The sequence below is a fragment of the Tasmannia lanceolata genome, unplaced genomic scaffold (assembly GCF_043159265.1).
Source record: "Tasmannia lanceolata isolate RefF3 unplaced genomic scaffold, GAP_Taslan_0.1 ptg000008l, whole genome shotgun sequence".
In the NCBI taxonomy this organism is placed as follows: domain Eukaryota; kingdom Viridiplantae; phylum Streptophyta; class Magnoliopsida; order Canellales; family Winteraceae; genus Tasmannia; species Tasmannia lanceolata.
Genome location: NW_027518685.1, coordinates 31,194,565 through 31,211,675, shown reverse-complemented (window position 1 = coordinate 31,211,675; position 17,111 = coordinate 31,194,565). Strand labels below are relative to the sequence as shown.

General features: G+C 37.9%; 1 protein-coding gene across 1 annotated transcript in view; it reads right to left on the bottom strand.

Annotated features, from left to right (window-relative positions):
- LOC143885179 (AGC (cAMP-dependent, cGMP-dependent and protein kinase C) kinase family protein) overlaps positions 1 to 10,256 on the bottom strand; it is a 61,731-nt gene extending 51,475 nt beyond the window's left edge. Inside the window, exons 1-3 of the mRNA XM_077389220.1 lie at positions 10,078 to 10,256; positions 4,751 to 4,925; positions 960 to 1,043 (exon numbers count right to left, since the gene is read on the bottom strand). Of these exons, the coding sequence (XP_077245335.1) occupies positions 960 to 1,043; positions 4,751 to 4,925; positions 10,078 to 10,226 (408 nt within the window). The 5' untranslated portion in view covers positions 10,227 to 10,256. The remainder of the gene's footprint in view (positions 1 to 959; positions 1,044 to 4,750; positions 4,926 to 10,077) is intronic.
- Between the last annotated feature and the right edge of the window lie 6,855 nt (positions 10,257 to 17,111).

Sequence of the window (17,111 nt, the reverse complement as noted above, 5' to 3'; positions counted from 1 at the left end):
TTTCCTAGTCCTGTGGCACCTATCGTCATGTCCCTCAAGTTTCACTTGTGAATCATTCATCTTCAGAAAGATCTAGTCAGCTTCCCCAAAATCACTTGTAGGTTGCTCTTGGCCCCTTTCTCTTTGCCTCCAACCTTGCTCTAACTTATCCCTCTGACTAAATCCATCACTTGACCATGTCTCCTTCATGTATGTTCACCACAATTTATTTTCACTCTTCTTTACTCAGAGAATTTAATTCATCGAGGCCGCACCTTCATTTCAATTATTTACATGTCATATCTCTCAAATCCCTATCACAAATTTGATGTACAATACATATCCCTCACATTGTCTCTTTTTCTTGGTCTTCCCGCATACCCTGGTTTTTTTTCTTACCCGCCATTTTCTCTTTTAAAGTTTCAACTCCATGAATAAAGTGAAGAGGGCATCAATTGAATCTATGGTTGTTCCTTTCTGATAAGAGCAAGCAAAACTATTTTATCAACAAAAACATAAAATATGAGAAGAAATCGATATTCCTACAACATTGAGTAAAAACTAACCATCAATAAGGACAGAAGAGTAAAATTTACTCCAACAATTAAATAAACAGCATCTAATATTTAATTGGAACTTCTACGTAGTAGCATTTGAAATAGAACATAGATAATCTAGATACATTCAGGGAAGTAAATAGCTAAATTAGTTCTTTCAGGAGAACCCTGGAAGTGAAGAAATGCAAACTAATACAGAACAAACATGCAAGAATTATCAAGTGAATTTAGTAACCAAGCCACCGAGAGAGCTTTCAGCAAAGGGAAATAAAGAAAAGCATTTCCCTCAGTAGCATGTGTCAAATACAGAAAATATAATTATGTAGCGGCAAGCAAAAATAAAATCAATGAAGAGAAATGACTCGTACCCAACAAGCTTTGAGCGTATGACTATTAAAAGAAAGCAAGGGTGTTAGATTTGACCTGGCCCCTACTAAGCATTTCAGACTTCTTCAACTTTTTCATTGCATAGATATTGCCAGAAGTCTTCTCCCGACACAGTCTGACCTGAAATATAGCAAATAATAAGCACCTCAGAAACAACACATGCAAGTTTACATAATAAAAACTAAGACTGCAGCAAGAATTTTAAAAAATTAAAATTAATGGACAAAGGGGATTCAACTCCAAATGACTGTGAAATAACTTGAGCATGAAGATATGACCTCTACAAGTTAAAATTAAATGGGACATTTTACTTTTTCTTTTTAATACCACTGGAGACATTTATAATCCTATATTTCCTAGTCAGAAGTACTATTGTTTTTTTCTAAACTAAGAGTGTCAGGTACACTAGAGCTTACATTTGTACACAAGTGTATTTTAGTCCTTTAATGAATTTATTATAAGTTAGTAAAATACGGGAGCACTACTAGATGTAGTGGGTATCTCAGTCCACAAAATTTCTCTTCTTTCTTTCCATCTTTCTCTTCTTTCTAGTCTTCCTATCTACATGGCGTCAGAGCATAGCTAGAAGGAACTTAGATCCGTTGGTCCTATGACAAATAGCATCAAGTGATCTCTGAAAACTGAAATCTCACAATAGAACAAAAGGAGCAGATCATGATTTAATAAGGTCATACAGACGATGTCATCAGTCATACAAAACATCTCTCACCCAATCTAAAATAGATGCTTGGATTTGGATAGATCTTCCCTTACAAGTATTTATTAGGATTTTAATCAAACTTTTGATTGATTTTGAGAGTTCATTAAGATCTAGTTATTTCAGAAATCATAAAATTTGAGGGTCCTGGTCTGGAGTTTTTCTATCTGTTCTCTTCGGAATAGCTTTCTGAAAGGCACGTCATCGTTTTTTATGAAAATATCCGATGAAAGTTGTCTCATGTTGATCGGATGAGATTTAAATGTGTTGGATGCAATTCTATGAGGCTATTTTGATCGCGCAGGGACCCTGATTTTCATTGGAGCCCACGGTGAAAAGTCTTCCAGATTTCCAGAAGTAGTGACATTTCCAGAACTAGTGAATCCGATCCCATCAAAACCTCCCACCGTTAAGCGTGCTTGGATGAGAGTGGCACTAGGATGGTTGACCTCATACGAAGTCCTCATGTTGCACTGGTTTTTTTATTGCTCAAAAAGGGAAAAACATATCCACTTTGAACTCAAACTCAGATAACACAAGATGCACCAATTCCTTTGCCTTTACTATTCCACAATCCATATCACAAAAGGCAATTGATCCAGCACAAAAATCTCTTACAGCTTTTCTGCCTTTGTCTCCTTCTATCTTCTAGCGAAGGGTAAGATTTCAAAATCATCGTTGATGCTTGACATATTCTCCCACTGAATACAACATCATACCAACCTAAATACCTATCAATATGATGAAGAAAATCTTCTATCATGCCCTTTAATACCATCATTTAAAGGATTGGCATAAAAATCTTGGATCTTTTCAAAGAAGACAACATGTCTAGATGCAACAATTTCATTTTCAGGAGATCAAAGAAATGTAACATTTATGCATCCAGTACATCCAAGAGAAACACATTGGAAAGTGATTTACTGCAGAGATGTAGGAAAAGAAATGAAAACTCAACTGAACTCAACAAAGCTTTTGTCCCAAACTAGTTAGGTTGGCTAAATGAATCCTTTAGAAAAATTTCATGAAGAAGGTGAAAGGATGGAAAAAGATATGAAAACATAAACAAGAAAAGACTTCTAGTCTTCTAGATGATTATAATTTAGGAATTCTACAAACAAGAATTCAATAGGTAATGACCCTCTAGTGCAGAGGAGTTTATTCAGTTTCATAAGTAAGCAACAGTCTCTTTGGATGGATCCAATAAATAATTAAATAATAAAAAATAACAAACAACCAAATTCTGCCCACTCCACAACCACTTTAGGAAATGAGAACAGACATATCAAGAAGTGAATTTCTAATTACTTCAGTACATATCTGTTTTCTTTTACCACCCTGATTTGTTGAGTTTTTTTTTTTTTAATGATAGATAATTGTATTAAAGAAAAAAAATCGAGACCGAGATTGTCGATACAACAAGAGAAGCAAAAAGACAACACATATCAACACAACAAGAGGAACTCAAGGAGGAAGCGAGTCATATAGCTCCAAACTAGGCTTGCGCACTACTGAGCGGGTGAGACGATCCACTTCTCTGTTAGCCAATCTCCTAACATGCTGAAACCGAACCATAAACCTCGCCACCCTATGTTGGATCTCCTCGATTATCTCTGCGAACCTCCATGGATGAAAGCGGCTCCATCCACCTCATAACATTGAGAGAGTCTTCCTCCACAATAAATCTACTTGTCAGTATTGTCTGAACCTGATGCCCTGAAGCAGATACTCACTTCCGCCTAATTGGAGTCCTTAATCCCGATGATGCCCAGGAAGACCCACCTGGTGGATCCGGCCTCATCTCTAAGGATTTCCTCCTACTCCATCCGGACAAGGATTGCCCAAACTTGATCCATTGAAATTAATCTTTACCCACCCAAGATCTGTAGGGGTCCATCTAGGAGCACTAGTCCCAATCCTTTTCTTGCTTGAACAAATCTCCATCCAACACAATCTTATGTCTATGCTAGAGAGAAACTTGAAGCAAGGTATAATCCTAACCCAAGAGAAAGCGAGATAACTTTCATATCGATAAAGAACGGACTTTTGCTGCATTTTTAAAAGTCCGAGCATTCCTTTCCCTCCATAGGGTCCAAATAATACCAAGAAGCTTCAAGTCTCCAAAGAATCCTCCCTTTCCTATCCAAGGTCAAAGGACCAGTTGTTCAGAAGGATCATGCGATGAGCAAGGTTTTAAGTTTTGGTTTCGGTCGCCATGGAAACAGAAACATTTGGTTTTCGGTTGGAAATTTCGGTGGAAATCCTGTAAAATCACGGAAGCATATGGAAACATAGGTAAATGATATAATTTTAAGACGAAACTTCAAGAAATGATAGAATAAGAACAAATACAATTAGAAACCATCTCATAAGCAAGAAAATCATCTATAATGGTTTAATAATATCGAACACCTAGTAATATGCATTGTAACTCGTGTCCGATAATTCAGTAGATGCAACATTTCGCATGCAATTCATATAAATATGTATACAATTATACATAATACATATATTACATTTTATATGCAATTCATATAAATATAAATATGTAACAGTGCTGATATAGTATACAACTAATACGCTTACAATTTTGATTTCGCGTGCATTTCAATTTCGATATTGGTTTCGGTGGATAGGGAAGTGGAAACATTACGGTGGAAATTTAAAACAGTGTGATGAGGGAAAATGGAGTAGACTCAGGCAAGCTGATGATTGACGCAAAGAGATCTTACGGTGCCATTTTCAGCAGTGAGCATCACAGGTGCGAAAAGATGATGACTGCTAAAAGATGATGACCTGATATGTTTTTGTGATTAACATGACAACTACAAAGGTCCAGCTAGCAGTTAGGTGAAACAATATAGTATCAACGAAATTATGTCCTAAGGGAAATCAAAGGGATTCTTTAACTTGGAAATGTCTGTATTCTCTAATCACCATCTTCTGAGCTCTTTAAGTGCCATTCTCTAACTTGACAGTGCTTGTTTTTTGCAGTTGTAATAGACTAAGGTCCTTACAAAGAATCAACATGCTTATTCAAATAGCAAAGGAAAATAACACTAAAGCAAAGAAATAAATGCAATACAAATGAACAAAGCATGTCTCCAACCTCCCCAAAGGCACCTCTCCCAATGATGGTCAAAAGTTCGAAATCATCAACACAAATCTTGTGTCTTTTAAGTCTCATAAATTCTGTCTCCTTTCGCTCCAAATCCTTGATTAGATTTATTTGTTCCTCCTCAGAAACATGTGACGTAGCTATTTTTCTCTCTAACACCCAACGTCTGAAACAAAACCAAATCGTGTCAATATTAATACCAAGAGGTGGACCCAAAGAAATATGGAGCATCAAAATGATGTCATGTAAACCGTTCAAAGAAAATTTCAAAATAGCACATGCCAAAAAAGAAATTGACATAAGTAAAAATCAAAAAGGAAAGACAAGCAACTGAAGCTCATATATAATTTGATGCAAAGACAGTACCAAAGCAAGTCCATCACAGTGATGAGCACAACAACATTTATTCTATTATTCTATTATCAAGTGGAATAACATTTCAGCTTTCACATACAAAGGTGTTCAATACATAAAATTTGTTATAGATTAATTGCAACTTTGAAAGTAAAGGCCACAAGTATTGTACTATATTCACAAAGGTAGTTTTGTGACTAGTACCTTTCTATACGTCGTGTAGTTACCCCGCATAAGAAAAGTCATAGTAGTCTTCCTCATTATTATTGTAAAGTTAGATGAATAGAATCTTCTTGAGAACCCTGCTAGGGTATGGATTCTTCCTCCCATAAATCGAAATCTTCTCCATATATTTAGGTTTACTACATGGTTATCAGAACACGCCTCATACCCTGATGTCATCTCATTAGGATCAATGAGAAATTCAATTCAAGGTACGTGTTTCAAGAATCTATTAAAAACAACCATGCAATTGTATAACCGATGTCAACAACCAGATTGTTAATGTGGCACTCTAATGTCGTTGAATCCAACCCTAATAGACCAAGATTTAATAGGACACATGGCAAATTCAATCAACTTTTGCATCAAGGTTAAGCGAGATTTGCCCGTTTCTTCCCTAGAATAAATATTGTATACATACATACATACATATATGGGATTTGCTAGGGATCATCGCAGAAGGCATTTTGAGGGACGGCTGTTGCATGAGAGAGCAGCCACATAGGCTCAATTTTCAACCACTTTTCAACACATTTTCTCTTATTGGTTTAATTCATATGAGATGGCTGCTCTCTCATGCAACAGCCATCCCTCAAAATGCCTTCTGCGATGGTCCCTAGCAAATCCCTATGTGCCCTCATGAAAAACTATGGGAGTTTTCAAGAGAAATTTGCTATTGTATTTTGTTTCAGAAGTAGAAATCATGAGAATATAAGATTCAAATGACCAAGTTTTGAGACTGTGGTGTTCTTTTATCTAAGGCATTGGTACCACCCAATAGGGTTCTTTCCTTTATTTTTCGCATGGGGCTAGATGAAATCCGTTCCTCTATTTTTGTGGATTGATTTGGAACCTTGGATCGTGGTGGAAGAGTAGTAAGATATTGTGTTGGTTTTTGAGAAATGTCCTTTTTCAAGTGAAAATCCTTACTTTCTAGCTCCTGGACATCCTCATGAAAGCCTCTGGACTTTGGAGAATATTATACATTGGTTGGCATGAATTTTTGAGAATTAAATAGACTATCCCAACTCTGTTTTTGCTTCACAGAGGTGTACCAGTCCTTTTGCTCGGGCTCTTCCTCTTCTAAGACCGTCCATGTGACTCCAACTCCATCCAATGGTCGTATGTTTTCCAGCTTTGAAGAGGATTTCATCAGCCTATGGAAGGGTAGAAATACTTCTCATTGCATATTTAAACATTTCTACAAGTATATAAATGGAGTATTTCTACAGGCATATGTTTAGAGTTAAAAGAATATCCGTATGTGTTCAAGACATTTAACATTGTTCATGGTTGAGTGCATGAGGCTAAAAAGCAATGAATAATCAAAATAACAAACCACCACTAACCATAGCGAAGAAAAAGAACTGACCAAGTTGAGGGTAAATTAGACAATGAAGATAGACAAATGATAGACAAATGAACTTTCAGGAAATGAAAGCACAAAAGTCAGAGAGTAATGTGTTTCTAAAAGTTTTAGACTGATAAGTCCTAATCTATAGTCATTCTTCCCTTAGATTAGGGGAAAATATCTTTGCAAAAATTACCATTTTATGCAGACACAAATAGTCATCATGCCCCAAGTTGGGAACCACTTAGGCTCTAGATAGTTGCCTTTAACCTTAGCCTAATTTTTGCTACCAGGTGGGGTGAGCCTAAGAGATAGACCTTTAGTTGACCTACTCGCACAGTTGAACAAGACTTGTGTTACATATTTATATGAATTGCATGTGAAATGTGGTATATGTATTGTGTATAAATATTAATAAGAATTATATGTGAAATGTGGTGTGTAATGAATTATCAGATATGTGTGACAGCCCATGTCATAAGGTTTTTGGTGTTAAACCATTATGGGTTGTTTTCTTGCGTATGTGATGGTTTCCGAGAGTGCATTTGTTGCTCATGTCAAACGGTTTTTGGTGTTAAGCCATTGCAGGGTGGTCTTCTTGCTTATGTGATGGTTTTTTAGTGTGAATTTTTGTTTATTCTAGCATTTCCTGAAGTTTCATCGTAAACGTATGTTTCCTATAGGATTTTCACCAAAAGTTCCATCTAACACTGATGTTTCTACATACATATGCATACCGAAACCAAAAACCTAAAACCTTGCTTTCCAAAGCTAACGCAATAAGCCTTGGAAACATCCATCCAGTTACATACTAAGCAAGCACACATCCTCGAGGATTACTGAAGGCTCCTTCGCAAGATCTCACATCTTTCGAAAACAAAGGACCAAAAGGGTTTAGATTGTTTGAGGACTCTTCCTGCTTTTCGGTTTGTTTCGGCCTTCAATCTTTGGGAAGGTTGGAAGGAGGTGTGCTTGGATGTAGAAATACGCCCGCGGATCGTTCAAGAATGGGAGGCTCCTCTGGATGGGATGCTTGAGTTAAACTTTGATGGCTCTAGTTTGGGCAAGCCTGGTCCTACAGGTATAGGAGGTGTTCTAAGAGGCTTTAGAGTCGTCGTCATTTGGGCTTTTTTAGGCCCTCTTGGGATCGCAGACGCCAGCGAGGCGGAAGTTAGAGCTGTTCACCAAGGAATGAAATGTTGAGTGTTGATTTCTTGGATTGGGTGATAGTGGAGGGAGACTCCTCAAATGTCATTCGGTGGCTTAGTGGAGTGGGGGTCCCGCCGTGGAGATTTGCACAGTTCTTTGATCAGATTCATGACTGGGTGGATGGTTCCTCTATTATATTTAAGCATTCTAGAAGATCCGCTAATAGTGTTCCAGACAGGCTCGCAATAGAAGGCGTAGGGAAGCAAGGGTTGGAGATGTTTGATTTCCTCCCCCCTTGATCTTGGTTTTATTTCTTGTTGTATTTTTATTCAATTTGTTTTCTTTGCATTCACTATTTGTTCTTTCAAGTTGACCAACTCGGTCTTCCCTTTTTGAATGAAATTGCTACCATTCAAAAAAAAAAAGGCGGGGGGGGGGGGGGTAGATTGTCTGAGCCAAAAAAACACACATTAAACCGCATTTTTAAGGGATTTTGAGCAGGCGGGGCTATAAATCCAAGAAGGGAACAATGTGCAAGTACCTGGATCTTTCAAGGGGTAATCAATCCTTCGTACAAACTCCCACCAAAAAACGAAAATAACCATTCTTCCCTCAAATCTCTTGTGCAGATCATTGTCCTACGGAACTCATAAAATGAATCCACTTGAAGCAACCACTTCACTCGCTATGGGATATTTTTCCTATTTTCATGAACTTATAATTTGTCAACAAAAGAGAATGTCTCAACTCCTCAAAAAATCTAGTAAGGGTACAAGGTTTATCATGGAATGTGAACAAAGATCCCAAAGAAATCCATATTGGTAATGGTAGATCAGATAGTGGAAAGAAATATTGATAATGGAAGGTTGAAAAGGGAAACAGTATTCCCACAAGGCCTTTACACAAAATCATCAATCTCTTTATAGACGAGTCTTTTTCTAGAGATAAAACTCAATAGACAAGAATGAAAAATCAAAACACCGGCATTTGAACCTATGATACCCAGACACATCAACTGGATATAAGTACCCATCGTGCATCCATATCATGTAGGAGTATGGTAGTCAAAATTTTGGCCACTCCTATATTGGCTACATCTGGTTCTTTCATATATACTAATACCCATATCCCACGGATATGGCTCCCAGTTACCAAAAGGTTGATTGATTTGATGATATCTAAAAAAGTATGTCTGACAATACGTGTCCAAGTATTGATCAGGCAATAGGGAAAATTTTACCTAATGTATGAAGCTATGGCCCTACCATGATGCATTCCCCTGATCCTGAATCGAATTTCCCTTGTCCTTGTCATACCCAACACTCGTACTTATCCCTCTCTATAAAGAAATTATCCATTGACCGGTAAAGCAAGAAAGAAAGATTTTGGCCGAAGATATCACCGAGAACTATGCCAACAATTTATTTTTTATTTTTTTTTAATGGCAAGGAAATTTATTAATAGAGAAAAGCGGAGGGCCCACGACCAAGAAGGACAGAACAACACAACAAAGAAGAGATAGAGACTATAAAGTTACTACCATTCCCAAAAAAAAATTATAAAGTTACTAGGAGACCACCTCAGTACTATAACTAGGGGACCACAGCTCTCTCGAGGAGGCTCTAAACACCTTCCCTGGCCATCCTATCGGCCTCCCTATTAGCTGATCTCTTAACATGGATAAATGAAATCATTAAGCCCTCCACTCTTAACATGGATAAATGAGAAATACGTCAAGGATTACCGGATCAATTTCGAATTATCGGTAAGATTCTCTAGCTGATTCAGAATTGACTCAATATTTGAATTAGAACAAAACAATGAGGCATGCATATAAATTAACAAGACTTGTGCCCATTTTCCTACTTACAAAATGCCCAATGACCTTCATCCTAAAGAACAATAAACACATTACACAGACAAATAGAAACCTTGCAATAAAAACATACAAAACAAATCAAATTTACCCATCATCGCAAAATTCAACTATATGACCAGCTCATCTAGCCCCATTTTTTTAGAACACTCCTAAACCCAATTCCAATTTCAATTCAAACACATCCATACATTACCCATTAAACCTAAAACAATTCTTTCATAGACAAAAATTAAAACATTACAAAAAAAAGATCAAATAAACGGTGACAGACTGCAGAATTGGGGAGATTGATCAGGAAATTGCAAAAATGGAATTCTGGGTAATTGCAAAAATGAAATTTTTTTTGGGTTTTTTGTGGGTTACCTTTCCTTTCGTTCTTGGAGATTCTTCATCTGAGCTTTGTAGTGATTTTCAATGTATTGCTTTGCTGCAGCGACCTTCTCCATGGTGAGACTCGATCCAAGATTCTCCTCTGCTGGTTCGCCGCTCTCTGCCTCGTCTCGATCCCCCATCTCTCTCTCTCTCTCTCTCTCTCTCTCTCTCTCTCTCTGACTATATATATTGTTTGTACATATTATTATCTACCTGTATATAGACAGAGTCTCTGCTACATTGATGTATCTGTGTGTGTATAATAAGGTAAATTATATACTCATCCCTTTTTCACTCGGGACAGCCCCCCCTCTAATGCAAAAGAGGAGTCATAAGACTCACAACTCATAAATAAGAAGATGGGCCGACTATAAAACTTCCCTTCATTTAATTAAGAAGAGAGTTATTCAATGCACTTCGGGCCCACCATCCAAGTGAGAAGTTGAAGAATTCCTCCTAGTGGGTCCATCTAATGGGTCCTTTATTTGATCTCTAATAGGTCAAAATCACACCAATTGGGTGGGGATATCCAATCCTGGGATTATTTTATTCTTGTCCAAGGATTTCTATCCTTTATTCTATCTCTAATAGGCTATTCTGAATAGCACTAGAGGAACAATCCTAACATTCTCTTTAGAAGAATGATAGAATGACGGGTGCACTTGCGAAAACCATCTACAAGGGCCCCACCATTGAACCTTTTTCAACAAGAGCATTTATGGTTCATTTAATTTTATATTTATCAACTTCATAACCGATGATTTTTTGTTTCATTATAAATGCACTTTCTTGACATGGACCGATTGGGGCGCACTTGTACCTGGATTTTGCAAGGCCGCCCTTCAATCTATCATTCCTCCATTTTTTTATCGTTAATCACGGATGGTTAGAAATTAGAGATCGATTAGCGAGATGATCTCATCTTGATGAACGGCCATGACAGCACGCACATGGCATATGTGCTTGGCGAATTTTTTCTTTTTTTTTTTGGAGCGGGGGTCAAAGAACAAAACCTTGACCGTTGGTCTAGAGGCTCAATCCCTTGCTTGCTGCTCTTTGGATCACAAAAGATCAAATGGCAGGATCTAACAAGTAGACTGTTCAGATCAATCAAAGGTGGGACCCACTGGCTTTTAGGCCATTGGAGATCCAGCATGGAGTCCATTAGATGAGTGGTTCGGATCAATCACAAGTGGGACCCACTATGCAGTAGGGGTACTGACTGTAGTACAATGAGGTCGCACTCTACTGAAGCATTAGCGCCTGCATATTCAAATCTCCAATTTGGACCTTCTATCCATAAGATGGAAGTAGGATAATCTTAACCGTCGAATCGAGATTGTGTGGGACAAACTAAGGTGGGACCCAATTGAACACTAAGGATCCTTTCCACGTCTACTACACCTCATGTACACAATCTATATCCCATGAGGTGGACTACTCATTTCCGAGATAAATATTGAGTTTTTTTAATTGTAGATATGGATGTACTTTCTTATTCAGTGGTATTTCCCCCTTAAATCTAGCTGTTCTCCAACAACATTATCTTATAAGATATGAATATACATGTACCCCACCCCTTTCCTTGCATTTCCACCCCTCTTAGTTTATCTTCTAGCGAAAAATGAATAAAAAATAAAAGAGGTAGCAATGTAGCTATTTTTAGGAAAAGAAGATAATGGATGGAGATGTTACTTGTCTGATTCCTTAGACTAATGCTTTCCAATCTTAAGCGATTAACTTCGAGAAAAAACTTATTAATCAAGTTCTATCTGTACTGAGATGAAAACGTGTGAAACAATATTTACTGGAAAAACCATGTAAGTGTCGGATGAGTGAGTGAGAGACTTGCTTCATGTTGCACCCCCAGGATGCAGCAGCAACCGTGTGCCTATGGTTTGACCCTCGGACACTCAGGGCCTCAATTGCATGCATAAATTCCATAACAATGGAATTAAATAAGATAAAACCTAGAGCTAGATAAATAAAGGTCATAAAACACTCCACTACCTCCTCTCTGTAAACAAATGAATAGGCAAGATAATAACATTCACTTGGTTCTATATGAAATAAAATAAATGCTCTCACAGCTCTCGAAATAAACAGATCAGCTATAAGCACATTCTATCATCGCGCTAATCTTCTATGTTCAACCGTCCCTTGTAGACTATCCTAAGTCTTTTAGTCATCTTAAAAAAAAAAAAAAAAACTTATATAAAGAGTGAGCCAATGCTCAGCAAGAGATTGTTATCTTACCTAGCTGAGAGAGGCATGCCATAGTAAAAGCATTTAAAGAGGAAATCATTGGACAGAATCATTCGTGGTGTGAGAACAAATATGCAATTCTCAGAAATCTATGGATAAGACAGTTCGATCGCTTTTAGAATCTATGCACGTCTTGATAGACCAAAATTAACGATTAAGGAATTTCTTTAAGAGGAGAGACCATTTTACAGTTGAGATGCCAATATGCACATTTCCAATAATGACAAGTAAAACAATTCTTTCGGTTCTCAATCAATGCACATTTGAAAAGCGATTGGAATCTACATGGGATCTACAGCCACACTCTATCCCTACAACAGGGCCACAACACTAGGTCACCACTTTGTGGCGAGCACACTTCACTAGATCACCGCCCTGGGGCGAGCACAATTCAATACCACTCTAGAAACACTAACTATCGTAGGGTTACATGAACATGTGTCAGCGTATTAACCCCCACTGACGAGATCACTTCACAGTCGGCTTGAGAGCCCGTAAAACAAAAACATTGAAATCAAACTATATTCGATGTACGATAGATTTTCAATTCAAGAATCAATAGCTAAAGAATCATGCACACTTCACTAGATCACCGCCCTGGGGCGAGCACAATTCAATACCACTCTAGAAACACTAACTATCGTAGGGTGACATGAGCATGTGTCAGCGTATTAACCCCCACTGACGAGATCACTTCGCAGTCTGCTTGAGAGCCCGTAAAACAAAAACATTGAAATCAAACTATATTCGATGTACGATAGATTTTCAATTCAAGAATCATAAACACCGGTACCTTCAAATATAGACATTCATAAAACTTTCATAATTGACTCATAGCGATTAAAATATGTATTACATTAACTTCAAATAAAGCACATGAAATCCGATGGCAGCAGTAAGAACAATATTTGAGCGAACATTGTAAATACACTTTCATGCGAACAATCAATCCAAAACAAATATCATTACACACGATCAATTTCAAATATTCCATTCTAGAAAACGCGTTGAAAAACACCGAAAAAAACAACTAAGTAAGAGGTATACCCACTCACATTCTCTCGATGCCTAAACAAAGTTCAAGCAGTTCTTTAGGAAGGTATTCTGTCCAATCTCTTGAATATCGAAATAGAATACCCTGTCATTAAAGTATACTTAAAAGCCACTCGATTTAGAGGCAAGGGAGTGCTCTTTCATGGCACTCAAAAACACCCTCGGGACAATCTCCAGGCTCAAAATCCAAGTTTCTAAGAAATAATTATAACGTGTGTGTATATGTGCGTGCAAGGATGGGTGTTACATTTCCTGTCGGTTTCCTCTCCTTGTTTTTCTCACCCGACGGTGACGGAGACCGAAGTTCAAGCATTTGGACGTGGATAACCAACTGTGAAGCAAGAACTTGGGATGGTGTGAGCAGTGAGAACCGAGAGGATTTTTTATTGGGTATTTGAGGATATAGATGAGGCTTCGTATCACACCTATCCGTCCTCAAATATCTCATTTCATATCTGTTTATGTTTCCACCTTTTAGGTAGTATGGTTATCATCAAATTGATTCTAAATATCAAGGGCTCCTACGATCTTAATCATTGTTTCTTTGCAAAGCCCACTTATGGTTATGCTCCATCGTAACATTCTCCCACTTTGCCAGTAAAGATCTTCTGGTTTGTCTTAGGGATCATAATGTTAAATGATATATGAATCACTTACAAAAAGCACATTGTTCCGTTAAATAAAATTTACCAATAGCAAATCATGTAACTATCGGGTAACCAACTCTACCTAATAACCCGCCCCATGATTATATCACCCATAATTCTTACGGGTATGAATACAAATGAATATACGCATTAAGCGTGAACATGGTTCATAAAACAGCGAGTCAGACATTCTGCTTCTCACTAATAGTCCATATAATGTGCATAGCAACAAAATGGAGCGAGGTAAAATAATCACAATATCAGTCTAAAAAAATAGAAATGTTGTCACATAAAATTATTTGAATACATAATTCAGACTCCCACTGTCACGGACTATCGTATCTATCAGTCAACCTCGAGTGAGCTACATATTCTCTATGGAGCATTAGTGGCAAGCCTTTAGTTAAAGTATCTGCCAACATAAGTGCGATACTTATGTACTCCATAGATACGCTTTGATCGTGAACTCTCTCCCTTGGAACAAAGTACATTAAGTCTATATGCTTCAACCTGTCTCCAAACTTGTTGTTCTTGGAAAAGAATCCAATTGTGGAATTGTCACAATACGATTTCAATGGATTTTGGAAAGAATCGAACGCCTAGAGCCCCAAAGGGCCTGTTCAGTTGCGCGCAGGAAACGGAAAGGAAAATAAAATGACGTGGCAGAAGGAAACGGAAAGGAAAAGAAACTGCTAAGAAAACAGTAGGAGTAAGCATTCAGTTGCCAGGAAATGGAAAAGAAACACTAAAGAAACAACAGGAACGTGCATTCGGTTGCCAGGGAAACGGAAAAGAAACAACACATAATATGTTATTTACCACATATAAAGCAAGTTATGCCCCCTAAGCCCTACCAAATAGTCCACTAATACAAATAAATACTCAAAAAACTTAAGAAGCAAATTTTAAAAGCATGCCATTAAAGACATCATAGTACTTTTGCTTCCCCACACTCACTTAGGGTCTGTTCAGTTACACGAAGGAAACGGAAAAGAAAAGGAAGTGACGTGGAAGAAGGAAATGAAAAGAAAAAGAAACTGCTAAGAAAGCAGCAAGAGTGCACATTCAGTTGCCAGAAAACGGAAAAGAAGCAACAAAGAAACAGCAGCAATGTGCATTCAGTTGCCAGGAAACGAAAAAGAAACAGCACAGAACATGTTCTTTACCGTGCTAAAAGCCTGGATTTACAATCGACATTTTTTCCGAGGAGAACGTGCATTCAGTTGTTACTCAGAAATGTGCATTCAGTTGCCATGTTCTTTATGAGGAGAACGTGCACATAATCGATTTATTTTACACTTCAGGCTTGGCTGTGGTAGACCCACTATTTTAACCTATGTTTTGATGAGTGAGGCCCACCATCAGACCCATGCATAAGATGGCGTAAGATGGGTATGCGTCATTGACAATCTCCACCCGAACTCATGTTTAGGTGGAGTCTACCATTTGATGTATCCCATGCCTGGACATAACTTTTACACCATATGCTTTGCTGGTAGGGCCTATTATTTTGTGTAGCAAGTTGGGGCCGACCATCATGTTTTGATGAGTGGTAGCCATTGTTTTGTAATGAGATAAGGTCCATCATTTTACCCTTTTATATATTTAACAGGTGGAGCCATCTTTTTACACATCATGATTTTGAGAGACCATAATTATAGCCAATTTGGAGAGGAGGAACGGACCACCATCTTCCCTTCAAATTCTGATTATGTGGGGCCATCACTTCATGCGTAAGAAAGCTTTATTCAAGATAAACTCGAAGGAATAAGAGATAAAGAATGAGAGTTATGATAACTCTCAAAATCCTTCTAATCTTTGAGTTGTGCAATACATTTGAGGGATTTACAACCGCAATGCAACCTTCCTAAAATAAATCGTTTCCGTCGTTTTTTTAGACACGCGACTTGCACGTTCTCCTCGGAAAATAAATCGATTCCGTGCTAAAAGCTCGGATTTACAACCGCGGAAATGAGGCCAACACGTAGGATAAAAAGGATTCCACGTCAACTTCGCGCTTTCTTTGCGCTTTCCCTATCCGAGTAACAGAACGACGTTTTTAGTGCTTTTCCGCGGAAAATGTACCCATTCTCCTATCCGTTTCCATTTCCCCAGCGCAACTGAACAGACCCAAAACGAAAATTTACATTCGTAAGGCGTGAGATGAAGCCTCCGAACACAAAATAAACTCTGCCTCTATAATGGATGAAGTAGTCATTCTCTTCTTCACATTTCTCCATGAAATCGATCCTCCCGCAATCATAAAGATGCATTCAGGAGTGAATTTGAAGGTGTCCCGACAACTTGCAAAGTCAGAATCAGAATAGCCGATCACCTCAAGGCTATTTGATCCCCTAAATATGAGCATCAAATATAAAGTCCCTCTCAAGTAACAAATAACCTTCTTGGTTTCCTTCCAATGATCCATACCAAGGTCACTTTGGTACCTCCCAAGATGTGAACTGCAGATGTAATAGTTGGACGGGTACAGACTTGAGCATACACAAGTCCCAATTGCCGAAGCATATGGGGTCTCCTTTAACTGATTCCGTTCCAATGCATTCCTTGGATATTGCAACTGACTAAACGCATCACCCCTTTAACTAGAGTGACAGCAATAGGGGAGCATCTCTCCATGTTGAACCTTTAAGAACCTTTTTATATAGGCCTTATGAAATAAACCCAATAATCTCCGAGTCTTAAAGTACATGCACTAATCTACTACGTTCTCTTTGATCCCAAAATTGGACACTACGTCGTGGAACTTGAGATACAAATGTCTATAAGCTTGCTTTAGTCAATAGATATATTTCTTTAGCTTACAAACCAGGTGTTCGCTAACTTCAATCTCAGAGCCCTCGTGCTGTACCGTGTAGATATTTTCATGCAAGTTGTTGTTCAAGAACATAGTCTTCGCATCCACTTGGTGCAACTGTAAATCATAACCAACCACAAGTATTATGCCTATTCTCAAAGATTCTTTCTTTAAAATAATAGAGAATGTCTCTCTACTTGTCATACTTCTTCCTTATGAGTGAACCTCTTGGTGTCTAGCCCGGT